The following is a 16,272-nucleotide window of genomic DNA, read 5'->3' as shown; positions in this document are numbered from 1 at the left end:
CCGAGTCCCGAGGGGTGCCCAGTCCTTTCCTCAGGATGCCTTCCCCTGTTCTCGCTTCTTTTCCCTCAGTGCTCCCTCCCTGGGAGCACTGCATTTCCTCCTCGCCTTTCTGCCTTCAGGGGAACCGGTGCCTCCTCTCCTGGCCACCGCCCCCCAGAGAGTGAGTGGGGGGTTGGGGAGGGAGGAGGTAAGCCTCCAGGACTTGTTTAGGCTCACAGGGCCAGGAAAGGAGGGAGCCCTTTAGTGAAGGAACTCTGATCTTTGGGCTTCTGGGCCTTTCATTGTGCGCTCTCTCTGCAGGACCAGGTGCTATTCCTGGATCCCAGGTAGAAGGGAGGAGCCGCCCCGGGCAGTCTGGGCCCCTCTCTGGCTCTGGGCCAGCGTCAGTGTCCTTGGAGTGGGTGCTGGGAAGAGCGCGGGGTCTTTGCCCAAGTGCACCGAGTGAGGCCCACACAGCGCTGGGCGGAGCGATACGGCCCCCTGGGCCCAGTCGTGAGGGTGGGGGTGCCCTGGGAGCTTCCATGCACTTGCAGGAGTGCAGTCAGGGTGAGGGGCTGGCGCACATCAACAATCATCTGCGGTCAAATCCTGCTCTGCCACTTAGCGGCCTCGTGGCCTCACTTCTGTAAGCTTCAGTTTCTTCCTCTGTGCTAGAAGGATAATCCGTGTCCGGGCTGTTGGGAGGATTAGCACAACACCTGGCACCTAGTAAGTACTTCATATGAGGTAGCCACAGTAGCATGATTCCTGTTGTTACTACCAGGATCATCGCCTTAAACGTTGCTTCGGAGCGGGGCCCAGAAGACAGGCCAGGCTCACTCTGTGGTTATCTCTGAGGACTGAGGGCTGGGGGCCAGAGGCCTCCGCCTGGAGACAGAGGTGGGTGGAGAACACAGGCGGAGGCGCATCTCCGAGAGGGCTATGGGGGAGCACGTCCTGGGCACTGCCCTTCTGGGCACCCAGAAGAATTCCCAGGCTGGGAGGGAGGCCGAGTCCTCCTTGCTGGCCGGCCTGTTCCCCTCAGCGGTCAGCGGCTCTTGCTCTCGGTCTCCAGCCCTGCCCACCACAGCATGGCATTTTGGTAGCTGGTTCCAGCTCGACCGCCCTCCTCATATGCCCGGCACAGCCACAGCCGTTGCCTGCTGGCACTTGGATTGCACTTGGATTGGAGGCCCAGTATGCCTCCTTCTGCACCATTCTCTGGCCCAAACGCACCTCGAATACGTACCAGGTGAATACATAGGTATCTCCGTCCTGGCTCCCTGAGTCCAAGAGGAAGGAAGAGTTTCTTACGGCTAGCCTTATCTACCTCCAGCCCAGCCAAAACGGGGCTTATCTGAACGCCCGAGAGGTGGGGCCCCTAGCCCTACCCAGCTTTCCCGTTCTTTCAGTTCCCTTCTAGGGCTTCCTGAGACACAGTGGCCAGCACCTGTGCAGGGATCTTACAGAGGGCAGTCTCACAGCCGCCATTCCTGGTGAGCAGCTGAGGTGAGTGGCCCCTGGGATGGGCCTGTGGGTCCTGGGCACTGCCTTTCTGGGCACCCAGAAGAATTCCCAGGCTGGGAGTGAGCTGAGAGCTGGCCACCATGATGGGTGAGTAAGGTGCCTGGGCCAGCCAGAAAGGACTTAGGGGAAGGCGGCCAGAAGTAGGTAGGATGGGGAGGCGGAGCCCAGAAAGCTTGTGAGGGGAGTCCTGGCCCCAGGAGGAAAGCAGAGGAGCCTGAAGAAAGGGAAAGAGATCTCAAGAGGAAGGAGTTGCAGAGGGATGGAAGGGGAGAGAGAGAAGGATTTGGCAGGGCACCTGGGTGGCTCAGTCAGTTAAGCATCTGACTCTTGATTTTGGCTCAGGTCATGATCTCGGGGTTGTGAGACTGAACCCTGCGTCAGCCTCCGCACTCAGTGGGGAGTCTGCTTGAGATTTCCTCTCTCCCTCTGCCCCTCTCTCTCTCAAATAAATAAATAAATCTTAAAAAAAAAAAAAAAAAAGAAGGATTTGGAGGTAAGAGCGCCTGAAGGGTCCATTGTGGTGGGGACAAAGAGCTCCTGCTGAGTAGAAACAGGGAAGGACCAGCTGCATGTGGCAGGCTGCACTGGTAATGGGCCTATGGAGGGTCCCACATGGGGCACTAGAGAGGTACAGGGGCCAATTGTAGACCAGGAGTGGGTGAAGGGGAGAGTGGGTGGGGGAGATGCCCCAGGTGGGCTTTTGGGATTCATTTTCTTTTACCCAGAGTAAAGGAACCCTTCAGAGGCTGACCAGTAACTGAAGAGACAGGACCTGGGGATGGAGGGGCTACACAGGGCACCCACCCCCAAGCCGCTCTTACACGCCATCCTTTGTCTCTTGTTTCCTTCTGAGGCTGACTTACCACTATCTAACTGGGAGACGGTGGGTAAGAACACCCATGCCACTGACTTGCAGAATACAGCCAAGGGAGGGAGGCCCAGGAGTCAGAGCCAAGGGAAGAAGTAATCACTGGGGTTGGCAATGTGAGGTCTGGCACCCCTTCCTGGGTCCTCTGTTCACCAACACTGGTGGGGCTCTAGCTGGAAGATGGTGAGCCTGCCTTCCTACCCCTCAGGCCCCTCTGAGCAAAACGGCACCTCGGCTGTGGGAGATGCAGAAAATAGGTCTCGCTCTCCTTTCCACTTGGGGTAATCTCCATCTTCCCTCCAGAAGCGTTCTCTAAAGGACAGAGGAGAATCTAACATTTGTGATGGCCACCCTCCTTAGTGTGTAGTGACCACCTCACCGTCTAGAAACAGGGAAGGCAAATAATGCCAAGTCCTGATTGTTCTAGAACTTTTGGGTCTTCATTGACCCCAGGCTGCCAAAGGTAGATTTAAAAACCCGAACCAATATCCCCCTCCCCCAAACTGATATTAGCTTCTTTTTCTCCGGTTGGTCCAGGCACAATATGGAGTGTAGTTGAGGAAATCCCGAGTTGTGGTCCAGGAGATGGATGCTGGAGGGGATATGACTGCTGTCAGAAGCATCCTTGACGCTGACAGATTTCACTGCTGCTCTCTGGTGAGGGGGAGGAGAAATTTCTGGGGGCACCAGTACCACAGGACAGACCTCACCCTAGAGGACATACTGGAGAGAGGGAAGGGCGAAGGGCTGTTTGATAAGCTGGGTTCTGGGCCCCGAGGTCAGGGTGAGGGGTAAGAGATGGCCAGCCAGGAGACTTTGCCCACTCCTGCTCTATCTAGCACACTGTCAACTGTCCATTGCCAGCAAGCACGGCAGCCAGCCAGCAGAGAACTTGTATGTTCTAGAACATATGTCCTGTGTGCACATGTCCATATTCCTCAGTGTAAGAAATGCACAAAAGATGTTAACTAACTGGAATTAAATAAGAACTTGAAAAAATGCACAAAAGAAATGCACAAGGGGCGCCTGGGTGGCTCAGTCGTTAAGCGTCTGCCTTCGGCTCAGGTCATGGTCCCAGGGTCCTGGGATCGAGCCCCGCATCGGGCTCCCTGCTCAGCGGGAAGCCTGCTTCTCCCTCTCCCACTCCCCCTGCTTGTGTTCCCTCTCTCGCTGTCTCTCTCTCTCTGTCAAATAAATTAATAAAATCTTAAAAAAAAAAAAGAAATGCACAAAAAAATATGCATGGGGAGAAAGGAACTTTCCCCTGTTCTTTTAGTGGAAATTTATTTTTATTGGCAATTATTCCTAAATTGTCTTCCTTTCCCATGTTTTCCCCTTTGTAAATAATTCACTTTTAAATTAGCTGAGGTCTTCCGGTGTGTTTACATGTTTATCATTTAGATGGGTAAATAAACGGAGGCAGTTTGCTTAGTGGTTAAGAAAGGACACAGGCCTTAGAGCCGAGAGCACCTGGTTTCTAAGCCTGGCTCTGCCTCCTACCAGCTGGGTGACCCCTGGACAAGTTCCTTTCTCCGTCTAAGTCTGTTTCCTCATCTGTCAAATTGAGAAGACTTGGAAAAATCAAATGAGACAAACTAGGTAAACCATTTCTCACAGTGGCTGTGCAGAAGGAGCATGCAGTCACAGTTCAGCCCCATCCTCCTGCTGCTGGCTGTTATCCTTCCTATTCCCCGGAGATCATGACTAAGTAGGTGACCAGGACTCCCTAAGGACTTGCAGGATTTATAGAGGAATCTATTCCATCCCCCTGCCTCCCAACTCAGTTTTTTTGGATTTCAGAAGCCCCAGGGTAAGTGCTGTTGAGCCCTCACTGGGAGACTTATTTCAGTGTCTCACACCTGAGGGTGAGGACTTTTCCGGCTCAGACATCTCTGCTACAGCCCCTCTGGATCTCACCAAGAGATGGAAAAGAATCTGAAGAGTACCACTGTACAGTTTTAGAGCGCCTGCCATGTGCCAGGCACTGCCGTATGTCACCAAGAGCAGGGCCGTATGTCACCAAGAGCAGGGCCCAGATTACTTGGAGGCGGTGGGCCTTTCCACAAGTGGGGTTTCGTTAAGAAAGCGAGGGGCTTCAGGCAAACTTCAAGGTTATCGTTTTTCAAAGACTCTGAGTTAATTTTCTGAGAAGCAAATTGCCAAGAGGCAATTTACTAAAAGCGGGGTCTCAAAAAAAAAAAAAAAACAAAAAACCGAAAACCAAAAAAACAAAAAACAGTTTGCTAAATGACCAGTTCATTGAAAACAGGGGAAAAAAAACCACTTTAAACTAGGATTCGGATGTTTTGCCATGATCATATTACTCTCCATGGGCAGGGGAAAGCGTTAAGTACAGAAAAAAATCAACTAAGTCAGTTAACTTCCTTTAAGGGAAAGTCTTGTCTGTTTGCATAAAAAATTCAGAGGCAGAGGTGAAACCAACTTAAAAAAAAAAACCCTTACAAATGAAAGATTGTTTTTTAACTATGGTGCTGATGGTATGGTTAAAGTGTACATAGGTTTTTGTTTTGTTTTGTTTTCCCGTTAACTAAAGTCCACATACTTCACTCTGGTTATCTTGGTTCTTACCTAATATCCTTTTTCTGTTCCGAGATCTCATCCACGATACCACGTTAGCTTTAGTTATCTTATCTCCTGAGGCTTCACTTGGCTCTGCCAATTTCTCAGGCTTTCCTTATTTTTGATGACCTTGACAGTTTTCGGGAGGACTGGTCAGGGATATTGTAGGATGCTGTCTACTGGAATTTGCTTGATTTTTTTTTTTTAAAGATTTTATTTATTTGACAGAGAGAGACACAGCGAGAGAGGGAACACAAGCAGGGGGAGTGGGAGAGGGAGAAGCAGGCTTCCCGCTGAGCAGGGAGCCCGATGTGGGGCTGGATCCCAAGACCCTGGGATCATGACCTGAGCCAAAGGCAGACGCTTAACAACTGAACCACCCAGGCGCCCTTGCTTGATGTTTTCTTCTCACGGCTAGATAGAGGCAATGGGTTTTGGGGAGGGAGACCACGGAGGTAAAGTGCCATTCCCACTGCGTCATAGCAAGGGGTGCTATCGACATGACTGATCACTGTTGGTGTTGACCTTGGTCACCTGGCTGACGTGGTATTTATCTAAAGTTTCTCTCCCGACACTATATCAAAAACTAATGATGTAATGTATGGTGATTAACATAACAATAAAAAATAAAAAAAAATAAAGTTTCTCTCCCGTAAAGTTAGCCTTTTTTCCCCTTCTCCATACTATACTGTTTTTGTGCGTCACATTTCATTTCTCTTTCCTCTTGGACAAAGTACGTGCCGACTTGTACATTGCTCAAGAAACAAATGGGCCCGGGCGTTAGTGTCACATACATAGGACTGATGTGAGGCACTGTTGCCAGTTCTGTCACGTTTCCACCGGTTCCAAAATGCGTGTTTCTATGGAGATCCAGCCCTTCCTCCCCGCCCCCCAGCAGTAGAAGCTCTTCCTCCTCTGTACGGGTCAGCCTCAGCATAACCTTTACCCTTCTCTTCCCAGAAACCTCCAAAGGCTGAGTTCCAAGTTCTGGACATGGTAGACTCAAAGGGAATGTTGACAGTGAAACTGCCCAAAGAAATAACAACTGTAGGGGCCTTCCACAGGTCCCACAAGCAGAGAGTCAAGATACTGGAGCCCCGGATACCCCAACAATATCTGGATTCTCTTGAGCCCTGGGAGGCTGGAGTTGGGCAGCGTGAGGAGGAAGAGGGGGAGCGCCCATTTGGAGCACCGCAGGCATCTGAGGTGGAGGTGTCCCGGCCGGTGCAGCCCCTCGACGCCCTACTCCCAACCCTCCCCGAGCCCGCTCCTCACTCCAGCCTGCCATCCTCTTACCCCTTCGGGGAGCCTTCTCATTCTGTCTGGATCAGCCCCCGGGGAAACCTTCAGACACCCCCACCTCAGTCGCATCCTGCTAGCCTCCAGGGTGATTGATTCCTCCGACTTGGACCAAAACCTGCTGGTTTCAAGAGGCCACTCTCCTTGTTCTCCTACTGAGTTGCCCAGATCTGTGCTTTGTGCAGCTTCACTCCGCCTGTGGCAAGCCATGCCGCCTCCCTCAGTGGAGTACGGAACAGCTTGCGACTGGGCGGGACTGGCTCCGCTAACCGCTGTGTTTATCCCCAGCGTGCAGTAGGTGCTCAGTAAGACAGCCGAAATGAAGGGCAATGAAATCCAAGTACCCCCGCACAGAACGTTTCCTGCACAGAAAGTGCCACCACCCCACCCCACCAGGGTGGCGCTCACAGAGCGCCACAGAGGTTCTGATGGCCCTGGGCATGGTGCCTCCAAGGGACTTAGAGGGACATCACCAGCCTTCCCCCTCAGCAGGGATTTTGTTGTTGGTGTGGGTATTTTCTTTCCCTGCTGAAGTTGTCGGAAACTGTGGAGCAGCTCAAGGGAGGAGACTCCGCCTTGCTCAGGGCTAGCCCTCCTAGAGTGCGGTGATGCCTTTTGTTTTCCTTTTTTTTTTTAAGATTTTATTTATTTATTTGAGAGACAGAGAGAATGAGAGAGAAAGCACATGAGATGGGGGGAGGGTCAGAGGGAGAAGCAGACTCCCTGCCAGGCAGGAAGCCCGATGTGGGACTCGATCCCGGGACTCCAGGATCATGACCTGAGCCGAAGGCAGTCGCTTAACCAACTGAGCCACCCAGGCGCCCTTGTTTTCCTTTTTTAATTGAAAAGTGAAAGGCTTACACTGAAATTTTACTGGTCCTTTGAACTACCCCTCCCTACCATAGTGTTGCTGGGGAGGGGTCTTTGGAGTTTTTCTAAGGGAGCTCAGTTTTTTCTAGAATGCCTGTTGTTTCTAGAATGAAGCTCTGTGGTGTGTGTATAAAGAATTAGGGGGAGGTTATTAGGTAGAGGGGGTTTAGCAGAGGCAAGGATGTAGGTCTTCCTTGAGGGTCTTTTGGTTGCAAATTTGGATGAAGTTCCATGAAGCTATTTTTATATCCTTATGGAATCAAAGATGTCTTCTGGAGCCCAGGGCTGTGGACAGTGTGGCCAGGCCCCAGGGACCAACGTGAGGACTTGGAGCCCCATCTCAGAGAAGTGGGTGTTATGACCTGGGAAAATGCCTGTCTCAGTGCCATGGGCAGGGCCCATGCTTTGGGCTCATACAGACTAGGGTCTGAATTCCAACTCTACACTTATTAGCTGTGTGACCCTGGACCATTCACAACCTGTTTCTAGGCCTCAATTTCCTCATGAGAAATGGGTGCACTTCTGCCTACATCACAGAATTGTGGTGAGGGGGCAGCGAAACGATGTGGGGAGTATCTCATGGTGCTGGCACACTATAATCTTCCAGAGATGCTACTGAGTTCCCTTCCCACCTCCTACTTCCTTGCCCCTACCGTGGGTACAGTGAACTATGATGGGGTGCCATGTGCCTTGGTTTTCCAGCCTCAGAGACCCTCCATCTCAAATAGGAACTAGCTGAAGGAGAGGGAGAAATGTCACTGGCAGGTGGGGCTCCTGGGATCCTGAGCTCTAATCCCCCGCTCGGCTCCCTCCAGGAAGCTGAGGAGAAGACTCCCCACTTTGTTGCAATCAATCCGGAGAATGAGAGCAGACCTTTATCTGGTGACAGAGATTCTGGAGACGGCAAGGAAGGAAACCCTGAAAAGTGAACGGCTGTGTATGTTGTGGAGCCAGGTGAACGCAAGGTTAGGACCCTGGGGGGCAGGGCCTGCGAGCGAACCAAGCCTTGAACCACCCACGGTAGGTCGGGGGATGCCAGCCCAGACCCCAGGCTCTTCAGCTGTTCTTCCAGACCTCCCTGAGCAATCTCAACTGCTCCTGGGCCTTCTTAGGCCTTCTCTTCTCGCTCCAAGAAAGTGTGTGTAGCATTGCTAAGTCCCTCCGCTGTTACTCTCATGTGATGCTCTGTTTTCATTTGCTTCTCAGCGTTTCCTACGGTTCATAATTACATGGGGATTTTTTGCTTATTGTCTGCCTCCCTTTCTGAGAGATAGGAAGGCAGGAGCCACAGTGCCTGGAATAAAAAGGTCCTCAATAAATATTTATTGAATCAACAGTGGAAAGAACATGAGTTTTGGGGTCAGATGCGGGTTCATATTTCAGCTCTGCTACTGTGTACACTGTGAAACTGGCTTACCTACTGATCCTTTTTTTTAAAAATATTTTATTTATTTGACAAGAGTGAGAGAGAGCGCGCGCCTGCATGCATGAGCACATGAGCAGGGGGAGGGGCAGAGGGAAAGGGAGGGGCAGACTCCCCACCGAGCAGAGGGCCCAACCTGAGCCAAAGTCAGATGCTCATCCCATTGAGCCACCCAGGCGCCCCTACTGATCTGTTTTGAGTCTCAGTCCTCTCATCTGTAAAACGGGGATTGTTTGGGAGATCTAGCAAGATAACCACGCAAAGCACCTAGGGATTAATCAGTACGAGCTCTTTTCTCCTAACACCAAAGGTCAGCGACCAACCTCCTAAAGGGGGTCCTGGGCTATTGAGTAAAGCAGCTCATCTTCCCCAGCCTGGGGACAATGAGTAAGCAAGGCCTGGTGGGGGCAGGGGAGGTTGGGGGGAGGTTCAGCTAGGCTCTGTGTCAGCCTGGAGGGGCCCTGGTGAGCTTGAACGTAGGGGGAAGTTCCAGGGAAGGGGGAGGGCTCAGGGCTGGGTAGGAGGACTGAGGTTCCTTGCTCAGACACCCAGGATTTGCCCCACCATGATACAAATCCTTCCCTAGCTAGAGGTGTTAATGCCTAGCTCTTTCTGAGTTTGTTTTCATTTTTTGTTTTGGTGAGGGGCAGAGTGTAAGGATTGGGGAGAGACATGAAAGAGGAACTTACAGAGACAGAGAAAGAACTTGTCTTTCTGAGAACTGGTTCTCTCTCTCTCTCTGGCACTAGTTTAGATAATTTGTTTCTTGGGCAACACAAAAGCCTTTCCAGAAGGTGAGTGGCTTCTAGGCCTTCTGTTCATCCTTCCAGAATGGGCAAGGATACTGTTTTTTAAAAGAGCATAACAAATGGCCCGGTATTATAGGGTTCTTAGGGTTGAGAATGGGATAGGGTGCACCCGGGGGTGGGAACCGTGGTGTGGGCAGGAAAAAAACCCTGCCTATTGGAGCAGGTTGGATTGCACGTTGGCCTCGGGTTTCCAGGCTCTGACAACTTTGACTTGCGGTGTCTGGAAGAAGGATGCTTTATTTTAACAGGAAAAGATTAGAAGAAGGAAAGAGACAGAAAAGTGGTCTCATGAAGAATGGGGTCTGCAGGGGCCTTGGTGATAATGGAGCTTGTTGGCTGGGTAGGTCGAGTTTTTTTTTTTTTTTTTTAAGATTTTTATTTATTTATTTGAGAGAGAGAGAGAGAGAGAAAGAACATGAACAGGGGGAGCAGCAGAGGGAGAGGGAGAAACAGACTCTGTACTGAGCACAGAGCCTGACGTGGGGCTCAATCCCAGGACCTCGAGATCATGACCTGAGCCAAAGGCAGCTGCTTAACAGACTGAGCCACCCAGGCGCCCCAAGGGTAAGTCGAACTCTTAATTGCTGTCTCTACAGGGAAGTCCTTGAGTTTAGAGGATTTCAGAAACATGAAGGAGAAGGAGCAGGACAGGGTGAGAGGCCTCTAGGATCTGACTGAGAAGGAACAAAAAGATGTGCTAAGCTGCCTCAGAGGGCAGTTACCACTCTCTGCTAAAGTGGGACTGGTGCTCATCTCCCCCATTTGCTGGCCCTAGGTGTTTGAGGTCCTGATCTCTGGGTCTAGACTCATCTAGAGATGGAGGGTCTAGCGGGTCTTCTCATAAGTAGCCTTTTCAATGCTGCTGGGTTCTTGGTAAAGGCACATACAGAATCCATTCTGGATATCCTGGATGCTTTGATTAGTGAGGAGGGATGTGGCTGTATGCTGGTGTGGATGAATTGCGGAGCAGAGGGGTCTGTGGGGATTCAAATCCTAGGAGGAAGGGGCCATACATTGCCTTTTACATTTTGTGCATGATAGACCTTCACATTTTAGAACCTGGCCATTTTCCCTAGGCCAGGGATTAGGGGATGCCTCCTCTACCTCCTGGCACAGTCTGACCTCCTGCAGGCTAAGAGGGAAGCAGGCGCCATAGCAAGAGCCCATTTGGAATAACTCATCTATCACTGCCAGGGGCCCTCTGGAAACTCCTTCTGATGCTTGTCCCAGGTCTGATGAGACACTGAAGCCCCGTCCCACTGTGTGCTTCTCCTCTCTGCCAGCCACCCTATTCACCCTCTTTTTTTTTGCCTCCAGAGCGTCTGAGGAGCAGCATCTCGTGGCTGAGGCCCTAGAGAAGGGGACCCTGCCCCTGTTGAAGGACCAGGTAAGACAGCCTGGGCTGAGGGCCAGGGTCATAGCAGAAGTGAATGGCCATGCTCTCAAGGGACTCAGAAGTCCCAGGGTACAGTTCTTCCTACTTCGTAGCTCTCTGTCAGCTCGCATCCATTCAGCTGGCCTGTGGCAATTCCCTGGAACACTTGGTTTCCAAGACAACTTGGGGTGGGCTTTTTAGACTCTGTTGCTAGCCTATGGGCGGGGTGGGGGGGAACTGTTAGTCCCAGGATGACAGTGCCAACACTGATTAGCAGTGCCTGTCACTATGTTGAGAGAGTATAAGGCTTTCCAGGATCTGCAGGGAAAAGTGCCATAATGGATTACTACATCTGCCACCACCCAGGATCAAGAAGTGTGGCCAAGTATTTGCCATTTCTGGTATGTTTCCTTGTTCCTAGCTTTACAGTCTGGTGTGTTTCTTTCCAGGTGGATCTGTCCTGGAGCAGAACTGGAGTGAGCAGCCCCATGATATGGGCTGGGACCCTGACACACGACTTCTCTGTGCCCTCTATGTTGCTCTCTCCCTCCTGCTGCAGCTGGGTGAGAAGCTGACCTCAGTGCCTTCCTAACTATCTGTTAGCCCTTGAACCATTCTTCCCACAAGCCTCTGGGTGCTCCCATCTCAGGCCATCCCTGACCCCCAGTCCCCCCCCACCCCCCCGACCCCCGTCACCAGAACAGTGTCTTTATAACAAACAGCCGACTATTTTGCAATACATTACTTCCCCTACATGATAATGTCCAAAAATCAGCCTGGATTGTATGCATGGGCTTCTGACTAAAAGTGGCAGATTGGTCATATTAATTTTCTCTCCCTCTTGAAACCTCACTAAATAAAGTAAAACAATAGAAAAGATGTAAACACACAATGATACAGAGAACGGGGCAGCAGATAAGAGATTCTAACACATCTGGGCGCCTGGGTGGCTCAGTTGGTTAAGCGACTGCCTTCGGCTCAGGTCATGATCCTGGAGTCCCGGGATCGAGTCCCGCATCGGGCTCCCTGCTCAGCGGGGAGTCTGCTTCTCCCTCGGACCCTCTTCCCTCTCGTGCTCTCTATCTCTCATTCTCTCTCTCAAATAAATAAATAAAATCTTAAAAAAAAAGAGAGAGATTCTAACACATCTTTGGAAACTAGAAGGTAATTAAAGGCATTCTAGCCGGGAGGTGTGGGCCTGAGGGGAGCGGGGAGTGTGGGAGGAGAATGCTGTTCTCTCATCATGAACCTTTTCTCTTTAATATTTTTTAAGACAAGGTAATTAAAAGTAAAAGAAATATATGCTTGTTGTAAAGTATTTCAAATATATCTCAAAGTCAAAGGTGATCTCCCCTTCTTCCTCTAATATAACCACTGTTAACAATTTGGGGCTATGTTAACAGTCTTCCTGTGAAGCAGTGTCTAAAATGGTAATTTAAACACGAACCTAGGATGATATAACAAATTTGATTTCTGTCTTTGGTACTCAAGTTGTTTTTTCTTTTAGATTGGTAAAAATATTATATGTAACAGGACTTCTCATAAATGCTGTTGGGAGTGAACTGCTTTAGAAGATTGTTTGACGGTATCTACTAAATCTAAACACATGCCTATGAGCCAGCCACTCCACTTCCTAGGCACATACCCAAGAGAAAGGAGTGCATGTCTCCACCAAAAGACACACATATACAAAAACATGAGCTTGGGGGTGCCTGGGTGGCTCAGATGGTTAAGCGTCTGCCTTCGGCTCAGGTCATGATCCCAGGGTCCTGGGATCGAGTCCCACATCGGGCTCCCTGCTCCTTGGGAGCCTGCTTCTCCCTCTGCCTCTCTCTCTTTCATGAATAAATAAATAAAATCTTAAAAAAAAAAAACAAAAAAAACATGAGCTTAAGAGCCCCAAGCTGAACACTACTCAAATGTCCAATAACTTTAGGATGGATACATATATTGTGGCATATTTATGCAAGAAAAGAGAACAAATTACTGCTACACATAACAATATGGATGACTTTCACAGGCACAGTGCTAAGCAGATAAATCCAAACACAAAAAAACATATTTATGTTTGAGTCCCCTGAGAGGCAGGTGCCAAAACAGAATTGGATGTGCAAAAGTCTTAGTAAGGGAAGAGCCTGTGAAGAATAAAGGGCAAGGGAGCAGGAATGGCAAGGCTTCAATGCAGGTCTAAAACCTATGAAAGGAGAGAAGGAGGGGAGGATTGAGTAGGAAGAGTCTCAGACTGCAGGGCACTTCTGAGAGTCTCTTTGCTCAGACCTGAGCAGGAGTGGTCTACTGGAGGAGTCCCCATCGGGCAGGATTGGCCAGGCTCTAATATCCACACTCATGCTCAGCCTTTGGCTAGAAGCAGCCCAGGAAAGCTTGATCTCAGGAGGGAGATCTATAAGGCAGCAGGTAGAGGCTCTTAGTCAACTGTGCTTCCTGCAGCAGGTTCTCTTAAAGAAAATCCTCCATGACCACCACAATACTGTATGCTTCCATTATATGAGGCTCAAGAGCAGGGAATAATAAGCAATGGTGGTAGAACTCAAAATAGTGGTTATCTTAGTATCTGAATAGTCTTAACTGAGAAGAGGCATAAGGGAATCTTCTGGGGTTCTGGAAATATATAAAGATTCATTGCACTAACATTTAAATCAGTATACTTCACTACATTATATATCAATGAAAAAAGTTAAAGAAGTACATAATGTATAATTCCATGTAAATGAAGTGAAAACCAAGCAAAACTAAATGATAGTGGTAGAAGTCAGAATAGCGGGGGCAGTACTGGCTTGGAAGGGCCATCAGGGAATCTTCTGGGGAATTGGAAATACTTTATAACTTGATCGGGATAGTGGTTATGTGGATGTTTACATGTATACAAATTTAATAAGCCATACATTTAAGATCTGGGCACTTTAAGTTTGTTTTTAACTTCGTGTTACTGTAAGGTTTTTTTTTTAACCTCAATAAAAATTTTAATTTAAAAACATTGCATACACATGAAAACATACTTGAACAAAACAGAATATAAAAAATTAAATAAAAATTTCCTCTCAAGGGGCGCCTGGGTGGCTCAGTCGTTAGGCGTCTGCCTTTGGCTCAGGTCATGATCCCAGGGTCCTGGGATGGAGCCCCGCATCGGACTCCCTGCTCCGCGGGAAGCCCGCTTCTCCCTCTCCCATTCCCCCTGCTTGTGTTCCCTCTCTCACTGTGTCTCTCTGTCAAATAAATAAATAAATCTTAAAAAAATTTTTTTTCCTCTCAAATCCCTTTACCCTATAACATAGTCCCACTTTCTTTAGATAGTCACTAAACTTTAGTTCTTGTTATTATTTAGTTTTAGTTTTTGTTATTATTACAACTAAAAATGATATTCTTACATTTGTTCTTGAGTTATTAATTTTACATAGTATTTATTGACGTCCCAGTACTAAGGAAGAATATTACAAAGAACAGACATTGAACAAGAAGTACAAACCAGGAAGAATGTTATTTAAAAAACACAGGGTACCTATGAAAGTGTTTAGTGAAAGACAACAGGGTGGTCCCCTCCTACCTGTGACATTGTCCCCTTCCCTCTTCCTTAAATTTGGATTCCAGCCACACCAAACTATTGGCCTTTTATTTGAACATCTGCTTGTACAATGACATGCTTGCTTGCTTATTTGTTTATTTATTTATTATTTGTTTATATTTTGGGGGAAAAATTTAAGTTATTTATTTATTTATTTATTTATTTATTTATTTATTTATTTATTTAAGTAATCTCTATACCCAATGTGGGGCTTAAACTCATGACCCCAAGATCAAGAGTTGCATGCTCTTCCGACTTAGCCGGCCAGGCATCCCTACCTTTCCCCACCTTATCCATCCTTTAAGCTACAGTTCAAATATCTCTTCTTCAGTAGTTATCCCAGTTACCCAAAGAATTGGGTTACTTCTTCTGTATGGCCCATAACACATTAAATACATCCCAATATGGCACTCATCATATTGTACTGAAATTATTAGTACATATGTCTGTTTCACTGATGTGAAAGTTTCTAGAGAACAGGGTTTAAATCTAACTTTTCCTTGCTGGGGCTCTGTAAACAACTGTTTTCTTCAGAAGTACCTTTGAGTTGGGGGAAAATTTGGGAGACAGATCCAGAATTTCATGAGGCTGGCTCAACTTCAGAACTACCAGTTACCACTAGGAATTTTTGTTCTGTCCTCTCAGAGTCTCAACAAGGGACTACTTGTCCAAGGGAGATTACACTGACTCAGAAACTTGAGGTTCATATTTAATCTACAGATTTCCCTTATCTCACATTCCTGATTCCAATGTGAAATTCAATACATTAACTGCATATGTCTGTAAGGAATTTCCTGTTCCAGCTGCTGAAACTGTGATAGAGATGGCTTTGAAATGGGGGCAGTTGGGACAGTCATTACTTGAGCTTGGAGAGATGTGGGAGATTCCACTAACTCTTACTCATTCTTTAGAACTCTTAGCTCAAGCAATACCCACTTCTGATAGTTTCTATATCTCTCCAGGCTGAGTTAGAGACTTCTAAAGACACTGTGCTTACCCTTTGGGGGAAGGAAACCCTTTTGGAGAAATGCTAGTTAAGCTAGCTGGAGGTAGAGACGATCCTATGGAGTTGGATGTCTTGGATAAAGGGAAAAACTACTTTGTAGGAAACAAATCAGGGAATTTATTGATTTTGCTCCTAAGATGGAGTAAAGGGACAGTGAAAGGAGAAAGAATGGCGGGGGGGGGGGAAGCACAAGCAAGACAGAAAGAGGCTGAAACTATGTGAGGTGGTAAAAACTTCTAGATATGAGATAGCAGAAGAACATTCAAGAATGGTGATACCAAACTTGTTTCTGGAGAACAGGGTTTAAATCCAGTAAGCTAGATTATTTGCTCTAGCTCTCCCATAGAAAACAATTTAAAATGCTGGTTAAGATAATTTATTTTTTTAAAGTTTTATTTATTTAAGTAATCTCTACACCCACCATGGGGTTCGAACTCATGACCCCAAGATCAAGAGTTGCATGCTCTTCTTGCCTGAGCCAGCCAGGGGCCCCTGGATAAGATCATTTAAAACATTCATAAAAAGCATCAAACTGCTGACAAGAAGCGCAAGCCAAAATATAAGTAAAAAGGAGACCCAGGGAGGTAAGTGAAGTATCAGAACACTAATGCAATTTTGCCCCACATGAAGGAGACTGAGATTTGCAAATCCAGGCAAGCTGGGGCTTCAGTTTGGCCAGCCTTCTGGATTGATGAATCCAGAAGTCAAGGCAAGGACCCACTCAGGTGGGGAATCTCATTAAAGGAGACCTTTCCCATATAAAACTGGAATCTCAAAAGGCTACAGCACTGAGGTAAAAGCGAATCATCCGGAAACCCATCCTCTTGCCTCACCTGCAGGGGATATAGAGAAGACTCTTGGCACTGAGTGAAGAGGAGGTTAAAAAAAGAAAGAAAGAAAAAACTTCTGAAATATCATGGCCATAGACTTGTGTTTTCAGAGAACTCAGCCTGGAT

At 48.2% G+C, this 16,272-nt stretch overlaps 1 protein-coding gene across 1 annotated transcript; it reads left to right on the top strand.

The window, feature by feature from the left end:
- The first annotated feature begins 921 nt into the window (after positions 1 to 921).
- Positions 922 to 11,835, top strand: GSDMB (gasdermin B). The gene is made up of 6 exons (XM_025859451.2): positions 922 to 1,026; positions 1,127 to 1,231; positions 1,403 to 1,488; positions 7,939 to 8,088; positions 10,673 to 10,742; positions 11,180 to 11,835. The coding sequence occupies exons 1-6, from the start codon at positions 922 to 924 to the stop codon at positions 11,303 to 11,305; spliced, it is 642 nt and encodes a 213-aa protein (XP_025715236.2). The 3' UTR covers positions 11,306 to 11,835.
- Positions 11,836 to 16,272: the final 4,437 nt, after the last annotated feature.

This window comes from Callorhinus ursinus, unplaced genomic scaffold, assembly GCF_003265705.2.
Source record: "Callorhinus ursinus isolate GAN/ISIS: 27379988/994484 unplaced genomic scaffold, GSC_fseal_2.0 scaffold52, whole genome shotgun sequence".
Lineage (NCBI taxonomy): Eukaryota > Metazoa > Chordata > Mammalia > Carnivora > Otariidae > Callorhinus > Callorhinus ursinus.
This window is presented reverse-complemented; position numbering and strand designations above follow the sequence as displayed.